The sequence below is a fragment of the Chiloscyllium plagiosum genome, unplaced genomic scaffold (assembly GCF_037043375.1).
Source record: "Chiloscyllium plagiosum isolate Xiang-an unplaced genomic scaffold, Cpla_swu_hap1 HiC_scaffold_31, whole genome shotgun sequence".
NCBI classification, from domain to species: Eukaryota; Metazoa; Chordata; class Chondrichthyes; order Orectolobiformes; family Hemiscylliidae; genus Chiloscyllium; species Chiloscyllium plagiosum.
The window spans coordinates 576,530-591,825 of record NW_028270169.1 but is presented as its reverse complement, the minus strand read 5'-3'; the positions used below and the strand labels follow the sequence as shown (position 1 = coordinate 591,825).

Here is a 15,296-nt window from a genome sequence, read left to right as displayed (position 1 = left end):
AAGAACAGTGGAAAGCATTCAAAAAGTGACTGGGGTAAGTACAGACCCAATATGTTTTATTTAGGGTGAAATGTAGCAGCAACAAGCCCAGATGACCTTGGAGGAGTATAGGAAATGCAGGGAGAAACTCGAGACAGCAAGTAGGAAAACAAAGAGTGTGCATTAGAAACTACTGGCAGGCAAGGTTAGGGAGAATCCCAACACAATCTACAACTGTATCGCGGGGAAGAGAATAATCAAGGAAAAGATAGGGTCTTTAGGAACAAAGGGGTCAATCTCTCTGTGTGAAGCCAGAGGACATTGGTAGAGTGTTAAATTAGCCTACCTTTACGTGGAAGGGGTTGTGGCGGTGCAAGTACAGAATTCGAGAAGATCAACTATGAAGTCCTTGAGCAGAACAAGATAAGAAGTGAGGAGATATTAGAGATTTGGCAGATTTAAAAGTGGACAAATCTCCAGGTCCGGATGAGCTATATCCCAGACTGCTGTCAGAGAGCAGGTAGGGAAATACAGGGACCCGCACCTAAATTTTTAAATCATCTTGGACCAGAGGAGAAAAGCCAGAGGGCTGGAAGACAGCTAATGTGGTTCTATTTAAAAGGAACCTCGGGGATAACTTTTTCATGCAGAGGGTGGTGCATGTATAGAATGAGCTGCCTGAGGAAATGATGGAGGCTGACACAATTACAAAAGTTAAAAGGCATCTGGATGGGTATATGAATAAGAAGGGTTAGAGGGATATGGACCAAATGCTGGCAAATAGGACTAGATTTATCTGGGATATTTGTTTGGCTAAGGGTCTGTTTCCGTGCTGTTCATCTGTCTGACTCATTTTGCAAGAATAGTGGTAGAGATAGGTGAGGGAACTATAGACCAATGAGTCTAACATTAGTGGTAGGGAAACAATTGGAGAAAATAGGAAGGAGAAAATTCATCTCTATTGAGAGATACAAGGCATGATCAGGGACGGTCAGTATGGCTTTGTCAGATGAAGATCATGCCTAACAAATCTGGTTGAATTTTTCAAGGAGGTCACCAAATATTTGGATGAGTGCAGGGCAACTCATGCAGCTTATATGGATTTCAGCAAGGCCTTTAACAAGGTCCCACAGGGAAATTGATAAAGAAGGTAAAAGCACATGGGTAAGTTGGCAAATTGAATTCAAAACTGGCTAGTTACAGGAGACACAGGGTGGTGGTAGAAAGCTATTTGTGTGGCTGGAGGCTGGTGTCCAATGGTGTACAACAAGAATCTGTGCTGGTCCCTTATAGATTGTGATATTTATAAATGATTTAGATGAAAACATGGGAGGAATGATAAGTAGATTTGCCGTTGATACGAAGATTGGCTGGATTGTTGACAGTTAGGAGAAATGTGTAAGATTACAGGAGGATATGAAAGGATTGGTTAGACAAGACCTTCCAAACCCACACCACTTCTATCTAGAAGGATAAGGGCAGCAATTACACGAACATGACCACCTGCAAGTGCCCCTCCAAGCCACTCACCATCCTGATTTGGAAATATCTTGCCATTCCTTTACCGTCACTGGGTCAAAATCCTGGAATTCCCTCCCTGAGGGCATTGTGAATTAACCTATAGCACACAGACTGCAGGGGTTCAAGAAGGCAGCTCACCACCACCTTCTCAAGGGCAACTACGGACAGGCAACAAATACTAGCAAGCCAATGATGCCCACATCCCACAAGTGAATAATTGTTTTTTTAAGAATCAGTGGAAGATGATTTTTTTTTTAATCCTGATAAATTTGTTGTGATGCACTTTGGAAGAAAGAACAAGACAAGGGAGTACTAACTGAATGACAAGACACTGGGACATTCAGATGAACAGACATCTTGTCCACAGATCCCTAAAGGTATCAGGGCATGTTAATAGGGCAGTTAAGAAGGCATATGGGATGCTTGCCGTTATCAGTCATGGCATAGACCCCAAGACCAGGAAGGTCACATTGGAGCTGTGCAGGAACATGTTTCGGCCACAGTTGGAGTACTGTGTCACCACGCTGTCAGAAGGATATGGTTGCATTGGAGGGGGGTGCAAAGTTGTCTCACAAGCAGGTTGCCTGCGAGGGAATATTTCAGCTTGAGTTATTTTTCTTTACAGCAGAAAAGGTTGAGAGGCTCATGATAGAGATTAATAAGATGAGAAAGGGCATTGTCAGGGTGAACAGAAAACAGCTGTAAAACAGTCAAGTGGTCAATAAGAAGGAGATACAAGTTTAAAGTGAAAGGCAGGAGTGGATTTGAGGAAAAAACATTTTCACTAGAAGGTAGTGAATGTCTGAAATATAGGGGATGTAGTTGAGATAGGAAACCTCACAATCTTTAAAAAGTTTGTGGATGAACACTTGGAATGCACATTCAAAGCTATGGGTCTAATATGGGAAAGTGGAACCACTATGACTGGAATATACTTTTGGCAATACAATTCAATGGCTAAGGAGCCTCTTCTCTACGATATGATTCCATGAAGGTAGGGACATTACTGCTGTGATTGTGTGTGTGTTGTAATAACTGTCCTCTGGGTTTTGAATGCATTAATAAACCTTACTTTGTTTTCACCCTAAGGAATTTGCCACATGTCAGTTTAAAATTGGATTTCAGAAACAAAAGCTTTAGGAAATACATCACTAGCTATTTCAAAATGAGAAAATAAACGTCTACTTATGGACAGAAGAACACCATAAAATAATTAATTTCACTTCTCACTCTTGTCCATAACACAGACAAGGATTTGCTTGATATTACAGAGGTGGAAACAAAGATGCAGATGTGTAGTTAGACGTTTATCTTCAGGTCAACAATGATTCTAGGATTCTGCACAGCCTCAGAGGTCATGAATTGGGAGGTAGGGAATGGAGTATGTACTGGGGGCAGAAGGCAATGAATTCTGTCTTCCCAATGTTTAGTTTGAGGAATTTTATGCTCATCCAATACTGATTTCTGATAATTTCACAATAATGGAGGGTTTGACAAAGGTGCTGGTGTGGTGAAGATGGGTGTAAGTATCACACATGCAAAAACTGGCACTGTTTTCAGATGATGTCACCTGTGGGTGAGAGATAGATGAAAAGTAGGAGCTGGTCAAGGATAGATATCTGAGAACACTAGAGGGAACAATAAGCCGTCGCTAAAGAAGTAATATTATACAAACTAATGGGGCTAAAGGCATATAAGTCCCCAGTCCTGATGGCTTACAAGGATCCTAGGATCCTAAAAAAGGTAACTACAGAGATTATGGATGCATTGATTGTAAGTTTCCAAAAATCATTGCATTCTGGAAAAGTGTCAGAGGATTGTGACACTAATGTGACACTCCCATTCAAAAATGGAGTGAAGCAAAAATGGGTAGCTATAGGTCGATTAGCCTAACATCCATGTTGGAAATATCTTGGAATCCATTATTAAGGAAATAATAATATATAATTTAAAAATTCAAACCTAATCAAGTAGAGTTAGCATTGCTTCATGAAAGAGAAATCGTGTCTGACTAATTTAATAGAGTTTTTCAAGGAAATCTCAACTGGAGCGAATAAAAGGGAACCAGTAGATATGTTGTATTTGGACAAGGTACGTATTAGAAGTAGCATATTGGAATGGATAGAGAATTGACTTACGAGCAGGATTTAGCGAGTAAGGATAAAGGATTTTTTTCAGGTTGGCAACTTGTGACCAGTGGGGTTCCACAAGGATCATTGTTGGGACTGCTTACAATATATGTTAATAACTTGGATCAAGGAAATGAATGTACTGTAGTCAAATTTGCAGACAGCACAAAAATAGGTAGAAAGGCAGGTTGTGAGAGCTATACAAACAATTTACAGAGGGATATTTATATATTGAGCAAGTGGGCAATAAGTTGCTGGAGAATAATGTCAGAAAATGCAACTTATTAATTTTGGAAGAGAGAACAAAAGAACAGAATATTATTTAAATTGAGAAAAACTGCAGAAAGCTGCAACACAAAGGGACTTGGGGATACTTGTGCACAAAACACAGGAGGTTAGCACATAGATGAAGTAGGTAATCAGGATTGATAACGGAATGTTGGTTCTTATTTCAAGGGGGTTACAGTATAAGAGTAGGGAATTCTTATTGTCATTGTACAAGGTGCTGGTAAGATCACACTGTGTATTAATGTTTGGACGAGGTAACAAAATGTAATACCTCAAAGTTTGCAAGTTGAGTGGAAGGGTGAATTGTGACAATGATACAGAGATCATTCAGCATGATCTGGACAGGTTGGGTGAGTGGGCAAATCAATTGCAGATGCAGTATAATTTGGATAAATGTGAGGTTATTCACTTTGGAAGCAAAAACAAGAAGGCAGATTACTACCTGAATGGCTGTAAATTGGGAGAGGGGAGTGTGTGGCCGGACCTGGGTGTCATAAAACATAGAACAATACAGCGCAGAACACATTCTTTGGCCCTCGATGTTGCGCCGACCTGTGAACTATTCTCAGCTCATCCCCCTACACTATCCCATCGTCGTCCATGTACTTATCTAAGGCTTGTTTAAATCTCCCTAATGTGGCTGAGTTGACTACATTAGCAGGTAGGGCTTTTCATGCCCTTACCACTCTCTGCGTAAAGAACCTGCCTCTGACATCTGTCTTAAATCTATCACCCCTCAATTTGTAGCTATGCCCCCTCGTACAAGCTGATGCCATTATCCTAGGAAAAAGATTTTCACTATCCATCCTATCTAATCCTCTGATCATCTTGTATGTCTTTACCAAATCCCCTCTTAACCTTCTTCTTTCCAATGAGAACAGACCCAAGTCTCTCAGCCTTTCCTCATAAGACCTTCGCTCCAGACCCAGGCAACATCCTGGTAAATCTCCTCTGCACCTTTTTCAATGCTTCCACATCCTTCCCAAAATATGGCGACCAGAACTGTACACAATATTCCAAGTGTGGCCGCACTAGCCTTTTGTATAGTCGCAGCATGATATTGCGACCCCGGAACTTAATCCCTCTACCAATTAAACCTAACACACTGTAAGCCTTCTTAACAGCACTATCAACCTGGGTGGCAACTTTCAGGGATCTATGTACATGGACTCCAGGATCCCTCTGCACATCTACACTACCAAGAATCTTTCCATTGACCCAGTATTCTGCCTTATTGTTATTCTTCCCAAAGTGCATCACTTCACATTTAGCTGCATTGAACTCCATTTGCCACCTCTCAGCCCAATTCTGCAGTTTATCCAAGTCTCCCTGCAACCTGTAACATTCTTCCACACTGTCCACTATTCCAACGACTTTAATGTCGTCTGCAAATTTACTAATTCATCCACCTATGCTTGCGCCTAAGTCATTTATAAAAATGACAAACAGCAGTGGTCCCAAAACAGATCCTTGTGGCACACCACTAGTAACTGGACTCCAGGCTGAATATTTTCCATCAACCACCACTCACTGCCTTCCTACAGAAAGCCAGTTTCCAATCCAAACTGCTAAATCACCCTCAATGCCATGCCTCTGCATTTTCTCCAACAGCCTACCATGTGGAACCTTATCAAAGGCTTTACTGAAGTCCATGTATACCACATCAACTGCCCCACCCTCATCTACATACTTGGTCACCTTCTCAAAAAACTCAGAGGTTTGTGAGACACAACCTGCCCTTTATGAAACTATGTTGACTATCTGAAATCAAATTGTTGCTTGCTAGATGATTATAAATCTTATCTCTTATAATCCTTTCCAAAACCTTTCCTACAACAGAAGTAAGGCTCACTGGTCTATAATTACCTGGGTCATCTCTACTGCCCTTCTTGAACAAGGGCACAACATTTGCAATCCTCCAGTCCTCTGGTACTAAACCTGTAGACAATGATGACTCAAATATCAAAGCCAAACGCTGTGATATCTCCTCTCTAGCTTCCCAGAGAATCCTTGTGCACCAGTCACTGAAGGTGGGAAAGAATGGGCAGCAGGTGGTAAAGAAGGCAAATGGTATGTTGGCCTTCATTGTGAGAGGTTTTCAGAACAGGATCAGGGATGTGTTGCTGCAGTCATACAGGGCCTTGATGAGGCTATACCTAGAATATTGTGTGCAATTTGTTCTCCTTTTCTGAGGAAGGATGCTCTTGATCTTGTGGTAGTGCAGCAAAGGTTTGCCAAGCTGATTTCAGGGATGGCGGGACTGACATATGAGGAGAGATAGGTAAAAACAATGACTGCAGATGCTGGAAACCAGAGTCTAGATTAGAGTGGTGCTGGAAAAGCACAGCAGTTCAGGCAGCATCCGAGGAGTAGTAAAATCGACGTTTCGATCAAAAGCCCTTCATCAGGAATACCTGTATGAGGAGAGATGGACTAGGAAATATTTTCGCTGGAGTTCAGATGAGTGAGGGGAGATCTCATAGAGACTTATAAAATTCTAATACTACTAGACAGGGTAGATGCAGGGAGGATGTTCTCAATGGTGGTTGCATGCAGAACCAGGGATCATAGTCTGAGGATTCGGGGTAGACCATTTAGGATGGAGATGTGGAGACATTTCTTCACCCAAAGAATGGTGAGCCTGTGGAATTCATTACCACAGGAAGTAGTTGATGCCAAAACATTGAATGTATTCAAGAGGCGGCTAGATATAGCATTTAGGGCGATTGGAATGGAAAGTTACGGGGAAAATCAGATGGTTAGATAAGGTGGACAGGGAGAGCCTTTTTCCAAGTATGGGAACGGCAAACACGAGGGAACACAACTTTAAAGTGAGGGGAGATAGGTATAAGACAAATGTCAGAGATAGTTTCTTTACTCAGAGAGTAGTAAGGATATGGAATGCTTTGCCTGCAACGGTAGTAGATTTGCCAAGTTTAAGTGCATATAAGTCGTCATTGGACAGGCATATGGACGTACATGGAGTAGTGTAGGTGAGATGGGCTTCAGATTAGTATGACAGGGCGGCGCAACATTGAGAGCCGAAGGGCCTGTACTGCGCTGTAATGTTCTCTGTTCTATAAAAATCAGCTACTGAGTTGGACAATCAGTCATGATCGTGATGAATGGCAGAGCAGGCTCAAAGGGCCGAATTTGCTCCTCCTGCTCCTATCTTCTGTTTCTAAGACCCAATTCATCCATGTTGACCAGATATCCTAAGTTAATCTCGTCCCATTTACCAGCATTTGGCCCATTTTCTTCTAAACCCTTCCTATTCATAAACCCTTCCAGAGGCCTTTGAAATGTTGCAATTGTACCAGCCTCCAGTACTTGTTCAGGCAGGATATTCTATAAACGCACCACCTTCTGTGTGGAAAAGTTGCCCCTTAGCTCCCTTTTAAATCTTTCCCTTCTCACCTGAAACCTATGCCCTCTCGTTTCCAGTGCGAGCAGCAGCGAAGGTAAGACCGTTTGGTTTTAAAAGTGCTTACCGGTAGCGGGCAGCGGTGTTTTTTTTCTCTCTCTTCACAGAAAGAGCGGGAGCACCAGGGGGAAGTGACGACGACCAGAGGGGCAGCCGAGACCCGGAAGCAGTTAGTGTAAGCTTACCTGGGTAGGTTTTTTTCCCCCTTTAAAAGCGCGAAGGAGAGGAACCCGAGGCACTACACGGGTAGTGCCTCCCACCCGCCCTCCTCCTCTAACCTAATAATAACACCTGTTGTGGTAAGTAGGTAAGTGCTGAATTTTGCTTGTTGTATTCTTTAGACCCAGTTTTTTTTAAAATAAAAGTTAGCTTTAGAGGGATGGCAGTGAAGGCAGTGCAATGTTCCTCCTGCAACATGTATGAGGTGAGGGATGCCATCGACGTCCCTGCCGATTACACTTGCAGGAAGTGCACCCATCTCCAGCTCCTCCAAGACCGTGTTAGGGAACTGGAGCTGGAGTTGGATGAACTTCGGATCATTCGGGAGGCAGAGGGGGTCATAGATCAGAGTTATAGGGAAGTAGTAACTCCAAAGATGGCAGATAGATGGGTGACAGTGAGGGGGACTGGGAGGAAGCAGCCAGTGCAGGGACCCCCTGCGGCCATTCCCCTCAAGAACAAGTATACCGTTTTGGATACTTGTGGGGGGGATGACTTACCAGGGGTAAGTAACGGGGCTCAGGTCTCTGGCACGGAGCCTGTCCCCGTTACTCAGAAGGGAAGGGTGAAGAAGAGCAGAGCAGTAGTAATTGGGGACTCGATAGTTAGGGGCACAGATAGGCGGTTTTGTGGGAACGAGAGAGACTCACGATTGGTATGTTGCCTCCCAGGTGCAAGGGTACGTGATGTCTCTGATCGTGTTTTCCGGGTCCTGGAGGGGGAGGGGGAGCTGCCCGAAGTCGTGGTCCATATTGGCACCAACGACATAGGTAGGAGGAGTGCCGAGGATGTTAGACAGACTTTCAGGGAGCTAGGTTGGAAGCTCAGAGTTAGAACGAACAGAGTTGTTGTCTCTGGTTTGTTACCCGTGCCACGTGATAGAGATTCGAGGAATAGGGAAAGAGAACACTTAAATGCGTGGCTACAGGGATGGTGCAGGAGGGAGGGATTCCGGTTTTTGGATAACTGGGGTTCTTTCTGGGGACGGTGGGACCTCTATAAACAGGATGGTCTACACCTGAACCTGAGGGGCACCAGTATCCTTGGGGGGAGGTTTGCTAGTGCTCTTGGGGGGGGTTTAAACTAACTCTGCAGGGGCATGGGAACCCAGATTGTAGCTTCAGGGTGCAGGGCCTGGAGTGTAGGGAGGTTAGGAACATGGCATCAATTTCCAAGGAGGGTGTCTGTAAACAGGAAAGTGGCTTGAAGTGTGTATACTTCAATGCAAGAAGTATACGAAATAAGGTAGGTGAACTTGCAGCGTGGGTTGGTACCTGGGACTTCGATGTTGTGGCTATTACGGAGACATGGCTAGAACAGGGACAGGATTGGCTGTTGCAGGTTCCAGGATTTAAATGTTTTAGTAGGGTCAGAGGTGGGGGTAAAAGAGGGGGAGGTGTGGCATTGCTTGTCAAAGATAGTATTACAGTGGTGGAAAGGACGATGGATGAGGACTTGCCATCTGAGGTAGTTTGGGCTGAGGTTCGGAATAGGAAAGGTGAGGTCACCCTGTTAGGAGTCTTTTACAGGCCTCCCAATAGTCCTAGAAACGTAGAAGAAAGGATAGGGAAGGTGATTCAGGAGATGAGTGACAGTAATAGGGTGGTGGTTATGGGGGACTTTAACTTTCCTGATATTGATTGGGAAAGCTATAGCTCAAGTTCGTTAGATGGGTCAGTGTTTGTTCAATGTGTGCAGGAGAGTTTCCTGACACAATATGTAGACAGGCCAACAAGAGGTGAGGCCATACTGGATTTGGTTCTGGGTAACGAACCAGGCCAGGTGTTAGAATTAGAGGTAGGTGAGCACTTTGGGGATAGTGACCATAATTCGGTGATTTTTACTCTCGTGATGGAGAGGGATAAGTGTGTACTACAGGGCAAGAGTTATAGCTGGGGTCAGGGAAATTATGATGCGGTGAGGCATGACTTAGGATGTGTGGCTTGGAAAAGTAGACTCCAAGGCAAGAGTGTAAATGATATGTGGAGCTTGTTCAAGGAGCAACTATTGAGTGTCCTTGATAATTATGTACCTGTCAGGCAGGGAGGAAAGGGTCGTGCGAGGGAGCCGTGGTTTAATAAGGAATTGGAATCCCTTGTTAAATGGAAGAGGGCGGCCTATCTCAAGATGAGACGTGAAGGTTCAATTGGGGCGATTGAGAGTTATAGGGTAGCCAGGAAGGACCTGAAGAGAGAGCTAAGAGCAGCAAGGAGGGGACATGAAAGGTCCTTAGTCGGTAGGATTAGGGAAAACCCTAAGGCTTTCTATAGGTATGTTAGGAATAAAAGAATGACTAGGGTAGGAATAGGTCCAGTCAAGGATAGTAGTGGGAAGTTGCGTGTGGAGGCGGAAGAGATTGGGGAGACACTGAATGAATACTTTTCTTCAGTATTTACTCAGGAACAGGGCATTGTCGTCGATGTGAATACTGAGTCACAAATAAGTAGAATGGATGGCTTTGAGGTATGTAGAGAAGAGGTGTTGGAAATCCTGGAAAAGGTGAAAATAGATAAGTCCCCTGGGCCTGATGGCATTTATCCTAGGATTCTCTGGGAAGCAAGGGAGGAGATTGCAGAGCCATTGGCCTTGATTTTTATGTCCTCTTTGTCTACAGGAGTAGTGCCAGAAGACTGGAGGATAGCAAATGTGGTTCCCTTGTTCAAAAAGGGGAGTAGGGATAACCCTAGTAACTATAGGCCGGTGAGTCTCACTTCTGTTGTGGGCAAAGTCTTAGAGAGAATTGTAAGGGATAGGATTTATGCACATCTGGATAGGAATAATGTGATCAAGGATAGTCAGCATGGTTTTGTGAAGGGCAGGTCGTGCCTCACAAACCTTATTGAATTCTTTGAAAAGGTGACGAAGGAGGTTGATGAGGGGAAAGCGGTAGATGTAGTTATATATGGATTTTAGTAAGGCGTTTGATAAGGTTCCCCATGGTAGGCTACTGCAGAAAATACGGAGATATGGCATTGAGGGTGAGTTGGAGGTTTGGATTAGGAATTGGCTGGATGGAAGAAGACAGAGGGTAGTAGTTGATGGCAAAGTTTCTTCATGGAGTGCCGTCACTAGCGGTGTTCCGCAAGGATCTGTTTTGGGACCATTGCTGTTTGTCATTTTTATAAATGACCTGGAAGAGGGGTTAGAAGGTTGGGTGAGCAAGTTTGCAGATGATACGAAAGTCGGAGGAGTTGTTGACAGTGAGGAAGGATGTGGCAGGTTACAGCAGGATATAGAGAAGCTGCAGAGCTGGGCAGAAAGGTGGCAAATGGAATTCAATGTAGCTAAATGTGAGGTGATTCACTTTGGGAAGAATAACAAAAAGATGGGGTACTGGGCTAATGGTCGGATACTTGGTAGTGTGGATGAGCAGAGGGATCTTGGTGTCCATGTACACAGATCTCTGAAAGTTGCCACCCAGGTAAATAGTGCGGTGAGGAAGGCATATGGCATACTGGCTTTTATTGGTAGAGGAATTGAGTTCCGGAGTCCTGAGGTCATGATGCAGTTGTATAAGACTCTGGTGCGGCCGCATCTGGAATATTGTGTGCAGTTTTGGTCGCCATACTATAGGAAGGATGTGGAGGCACTGGAACGGGTGCAGAGGAGGTTTACCAGGATGTTGCCTGGTATGGAAGGAAGATCGTATGAGGATAGACTGAGACACTTGGGGCTGTTTTCATTAGAGAAAAGAAGGTTTAGGGGTGACTTGATTGAGGTGTACAAGATGATTAGGGGGTTAGATAGGGTTGACAGTGTGAACCTTTTCCCGCGTATGGAGTCGGGTATTACAAGGGGGCATAGCTTTAAATTAAGGGGGGGTAGATATAGGACTGAAGTTAGGGGTAGGTTCTTCACTCAGCGAGTCGTAAGTTCATGGAATGCCCTGCCAGCAGCAGTGGTGGACTCTCCCTCTTTATGGGCATTTAAGCGGGCATTGGATAGGTATATGGAGGATAGTGGGTTAGTATAGGTTAGGTGGGCTTGGATCGGCGCAACATCGAGGGCCAAAGGGCCTGTACTGCGCTGTATTCTTCTATGTTCTATGTTCTATGTTTTGGACTACCCTACCCTGGGGAAAAGACCTTTACTATTCACTCTATTAATGGCCCTCATGATTTTATAAATCTCTATAAGGTCACCCTCCAGTGTTTGATGCTTCAGGAAAATAGCCCCAGTCTATTCAGCCTCTCCCTATAACTCAAAACCTCCAAACCTGGCCATATCCTTGTAAATGAGTTTTGAGATTTGCAGCTCAGGTTGAGGTTCTGCATGTAGGTTTGTTCACTGAGCTGGAAGGTTCGGTTTCAGACATTTTGTCACCATACTACGTAACATCATCAGTGAACCTCCGGTGGTATGGCCCACTTTTTATTTATGTTTAGGTTTCCTTGTATCGGTGATGTCATTTCCTGAGGTGACATCATTTCCTGTTCTTTTTCCCAGGGGTGGTAAATAGGATCCAAGTCAATGTGTTTGTTGATAGAGTTCCGGTTGGAATGCCATGCTTCTAGGAATTCTCGCGTGTGTCTCTGTTTGGCTTGTCCTAGATTGGATGTGTTGTCCCAGTTGAAGTGGTGTCCTTCCTCATCTGTATGTAAAGATAGTAGTGAGAGTGGGTCATGTCTTTTTGCGGCTAGTTGATGTTCATGTATCCTTGTGGCTTATTTTCTGCCTGTTTATCCACTGTAGTGTTTGTTACAAGGTATTTTGTAAATGACATTAGTTTTGCTTGTTGTCTGTATAGGCTCCTGCAAGTTCATTAGCTGCTGTTTTAGTGTGTTGTTGGGTTTATGGGGTACCATAATGCCAAGAGGTCTGAGCAGTCTGGCAGTCATTTCTGAGATGTGTTTGATGTAGGGGAGACTGGCTAGGGTTTCTGGACATGTTTTGTTCACATGCTTGGGTTTGTTCCTGAGAAATCTGCGGACTGTGTTCATTGGGTACCTGTTCTTTTTGAATACACTGTATAGGTGATTTTCCTCTGCTTTTTGTAGTTCCTCTGTGCTGCAATGTGTGGTGGCTCATTGAAATAATGTTCAAATGCAGCTTTGTTTTTGGATGTTGGCATGATTGCTTCTGTAGTTCAATATTTGGTCCGTATGTGCTGTTTTCCGGTAGATTCTGGTTTGAGGTTCCCCATTGGCTGTTCGCTCTACTGCAACATCTAGCATTGGCAGTTTGTTGTTGTTTTCCTCCTCTTTTGTGAATTTTATGCCAGTAAGGGTATTATTGATGGCCTTGAAGGTTTCCTCTAATTTGTTTCGTTTAATGATGACAAAGGTGTCATTCATGTAGCAGACAGAGCTGCTTGTTCGAGTCTCTGCCTTACTGCCTCTGCTAAGAACCCTGATATTGGAGATCCCATTGGTGTTCCGTTGGTTTCTCTGTAGGTTTTGTTGTTGAAGGTGAAGTGGGTGGTAAGGCATAGGTTCACTACTTTGACGGTATTGTCCTTGCTGATGAAATTGGTGGTGTTTTGTGTATGTACTTTGGTTCTTCTAATAGTGTAGTCAGTGTTTCCTTGGCCAGGTTGATGTTAATGGATGTGAACAGGGCTATTACGTCAAAGGAGACCATTATTTCATCCTCTTCTATCTTGGTGTTTTTGATGATCTTCAAGAATTCTTGGTTGGAGTGGATGGAGTGGCATGGGTCTTGTACTAAGTCTTTTGGTCTTTGGTGTAGCTCCTTCGCTAATCTGTAAGTTGGTGTTCCAGGTCACGAGACTAGAGATTTGTGAATTTTGGGTAATCCGTAGAAGCATGGTGTGTTGGATCCATCTGGTTTCATTTTTTGGAGGTTGGTCTTACTTATTTCTCCGGATTTCTGAAGAGAATTCGCCGATTTCTTAGCAAGAAACCTAACAGGCAGACAAAACATGCCCAGAAACCCTAACCGCTCTCCCCTATATCAAGGACATTTTGGAAATGACTACCAGACTATTCAGACCTCTTGGCATCATGGTAGCCCACAAACCCACTAAAACAGCAGCTAATGAACATAAAAGACCCTATAGAGACAACAAGCAAAACTAATGTCATTTACAAAATACCTTGCAAGAACTGTAACAAACACTACATTGGACAAACAGCAGAAAACTAGCCACCAGGATACATAAACATCAAACTAGCTGCAAAAAGACATGACTCACTCTCACTAGTATCTTTACATACAGATGAGGAAGGACACCACTTCATTTGAGACAACACATCCAATCTAGGACAAGCCAAATAGAGTCATGCGCGAGAATTCCTAGAAGCATGGCATTCCAACCGATACTCTATCAACAAACACATTGACTTGGATCCCGTTTACCATCCCCTGAGAAAAAAACAGGAAATGCCATCACCAATCCAAAGAAACCTAAACACATAAATAAAAAGTGGGCCATACCACTAGTGCTTCATCCAGAAACTCACTGATGATGTTACCTAGTATTGGTTACAAAACGTCTGAAACCAAACCTTCCAGCTCAGCGAGCAAACTTACATCCAGATCCTTGTAAATCTTTTCTGAACCAACACCTATAATCAATGCACTGTCCAGTCTCAGAATAAAGGAGCGCCAATTTGAGATTGAGATGAGAAGGAAATTCTTCTCACAGAGGATTGTGAGTCTTTGGAATTCTTTGCCAGAGAACTGTGGGGGCAGAGTCCTTGTGTATGTTTAAGTCTGAGATAGTCTTTGATCATTTGGAGATTCACTAATTATGGGAAAAGGGGAGCAAAGTAGATATGAGGAATGTTGGATCAGCCATGATCCTGTTGAGTGGTGGACCAGGCACAAGGGCCTGAACAGTTTACTCCTGTTCCTATTTCTTAAGGTCTTCTCATGCAATTTGTAACATCCGTTGCATGTATAGAAAGCATTGTTTTGATTAGTGAAATCTGACACAATGATTATATAAAGGCCATGGAAACTCACCCTCCATTGGATCCGGCACTGAACATACTCCATTGTTCTCTTTGTTTAATCTCTTGTAGAGGTTTGTGTAGAAATGTTGTTTAATTACTTTCTGGAACTGCTGAATCGTTAGTGCAGGAGCTTGAGATTTCAACAGTGTATCGACCTCACCTGGCTGGAGAAGAAACTGGTTATTTTCCAGGGTCATAGAGGCCCAGAACACAGAAAAAGGCCTTTTGACCCATGAAGTCTGCTGCAATCAAAAGAACCACCAAATTATTCTAATTCCAATTTCTAGTACTTGGCTCAGAGCTTTGTATGCCTTGGCATTGTAATTGCACATCTAAATACTTCTTAAACATTATGAGACTTCTGCTTCTACCATCCTTACAGGCAATGAGTTCCAGATTTCCACCATGCTTTGAATGCAAACATTTTTCCTCACACCCCCTCCAAACCTCCTGCCCCTTATCTAAAATCTATGCCCCCTTGTTATTGATCCCTCCATCAACAGGAAAAGTTTCTACCTGTTTAACCTGTCTATGCCTCCATAGTTTTATGCATCTCAATCATGTCCTCAGTCTCTCGTGCTCTAAGAAAAACAATCCCAATCTAATCTCTCTCTATAACTATAATTCACTAGCCCAGGCAACATCCTAGTCAATCTCTGCACCCTCTCTAGTATAATCACATCTCTCCTATAATGTGGATTGTAGAAATGCACACAATGTTCTTGTTGTGGCCTAACCACATTTTTTATACAGTTCCAGCATAGCTTCCCTGCTCTTAAACTCTGTGCCTCAACTAATAAAGGCAACTATACCACATGC

The 15,296-nt window shown here is 43.5% G+C and overlaps 1 protein-coding gene across 7 annotated transcripts in view; it reads right to left on the bottom strand.

Moving 5' to 3' along the window:
• LOC122561890 (uncharacterized) overlaps positions 1-15,296 on the bottom strand; it is a 258,498-nt gene that overhangs the window by 107,842 nt on the left and 135,360 nt on the right. For 6 of the 7 annotated variants that reach the window (XM_043714223.2, XM_087977089.1, XM_087977090.1 and 3 more), the window contains exon 10: positions 14,488-14,641. The exons of the other annotated variant lie outside the window; for it this stretch is intronic. In XM_043714223.2, the coding sequence (XP_043570158.2) occupies positions 14,488-14,641 (154 nt within the window). The remainder of the gene's footprint in view (positions 1-14,487; positions 14,642-15,296) is intronic. 7 annotated transcript variants of the gene reach the window in all.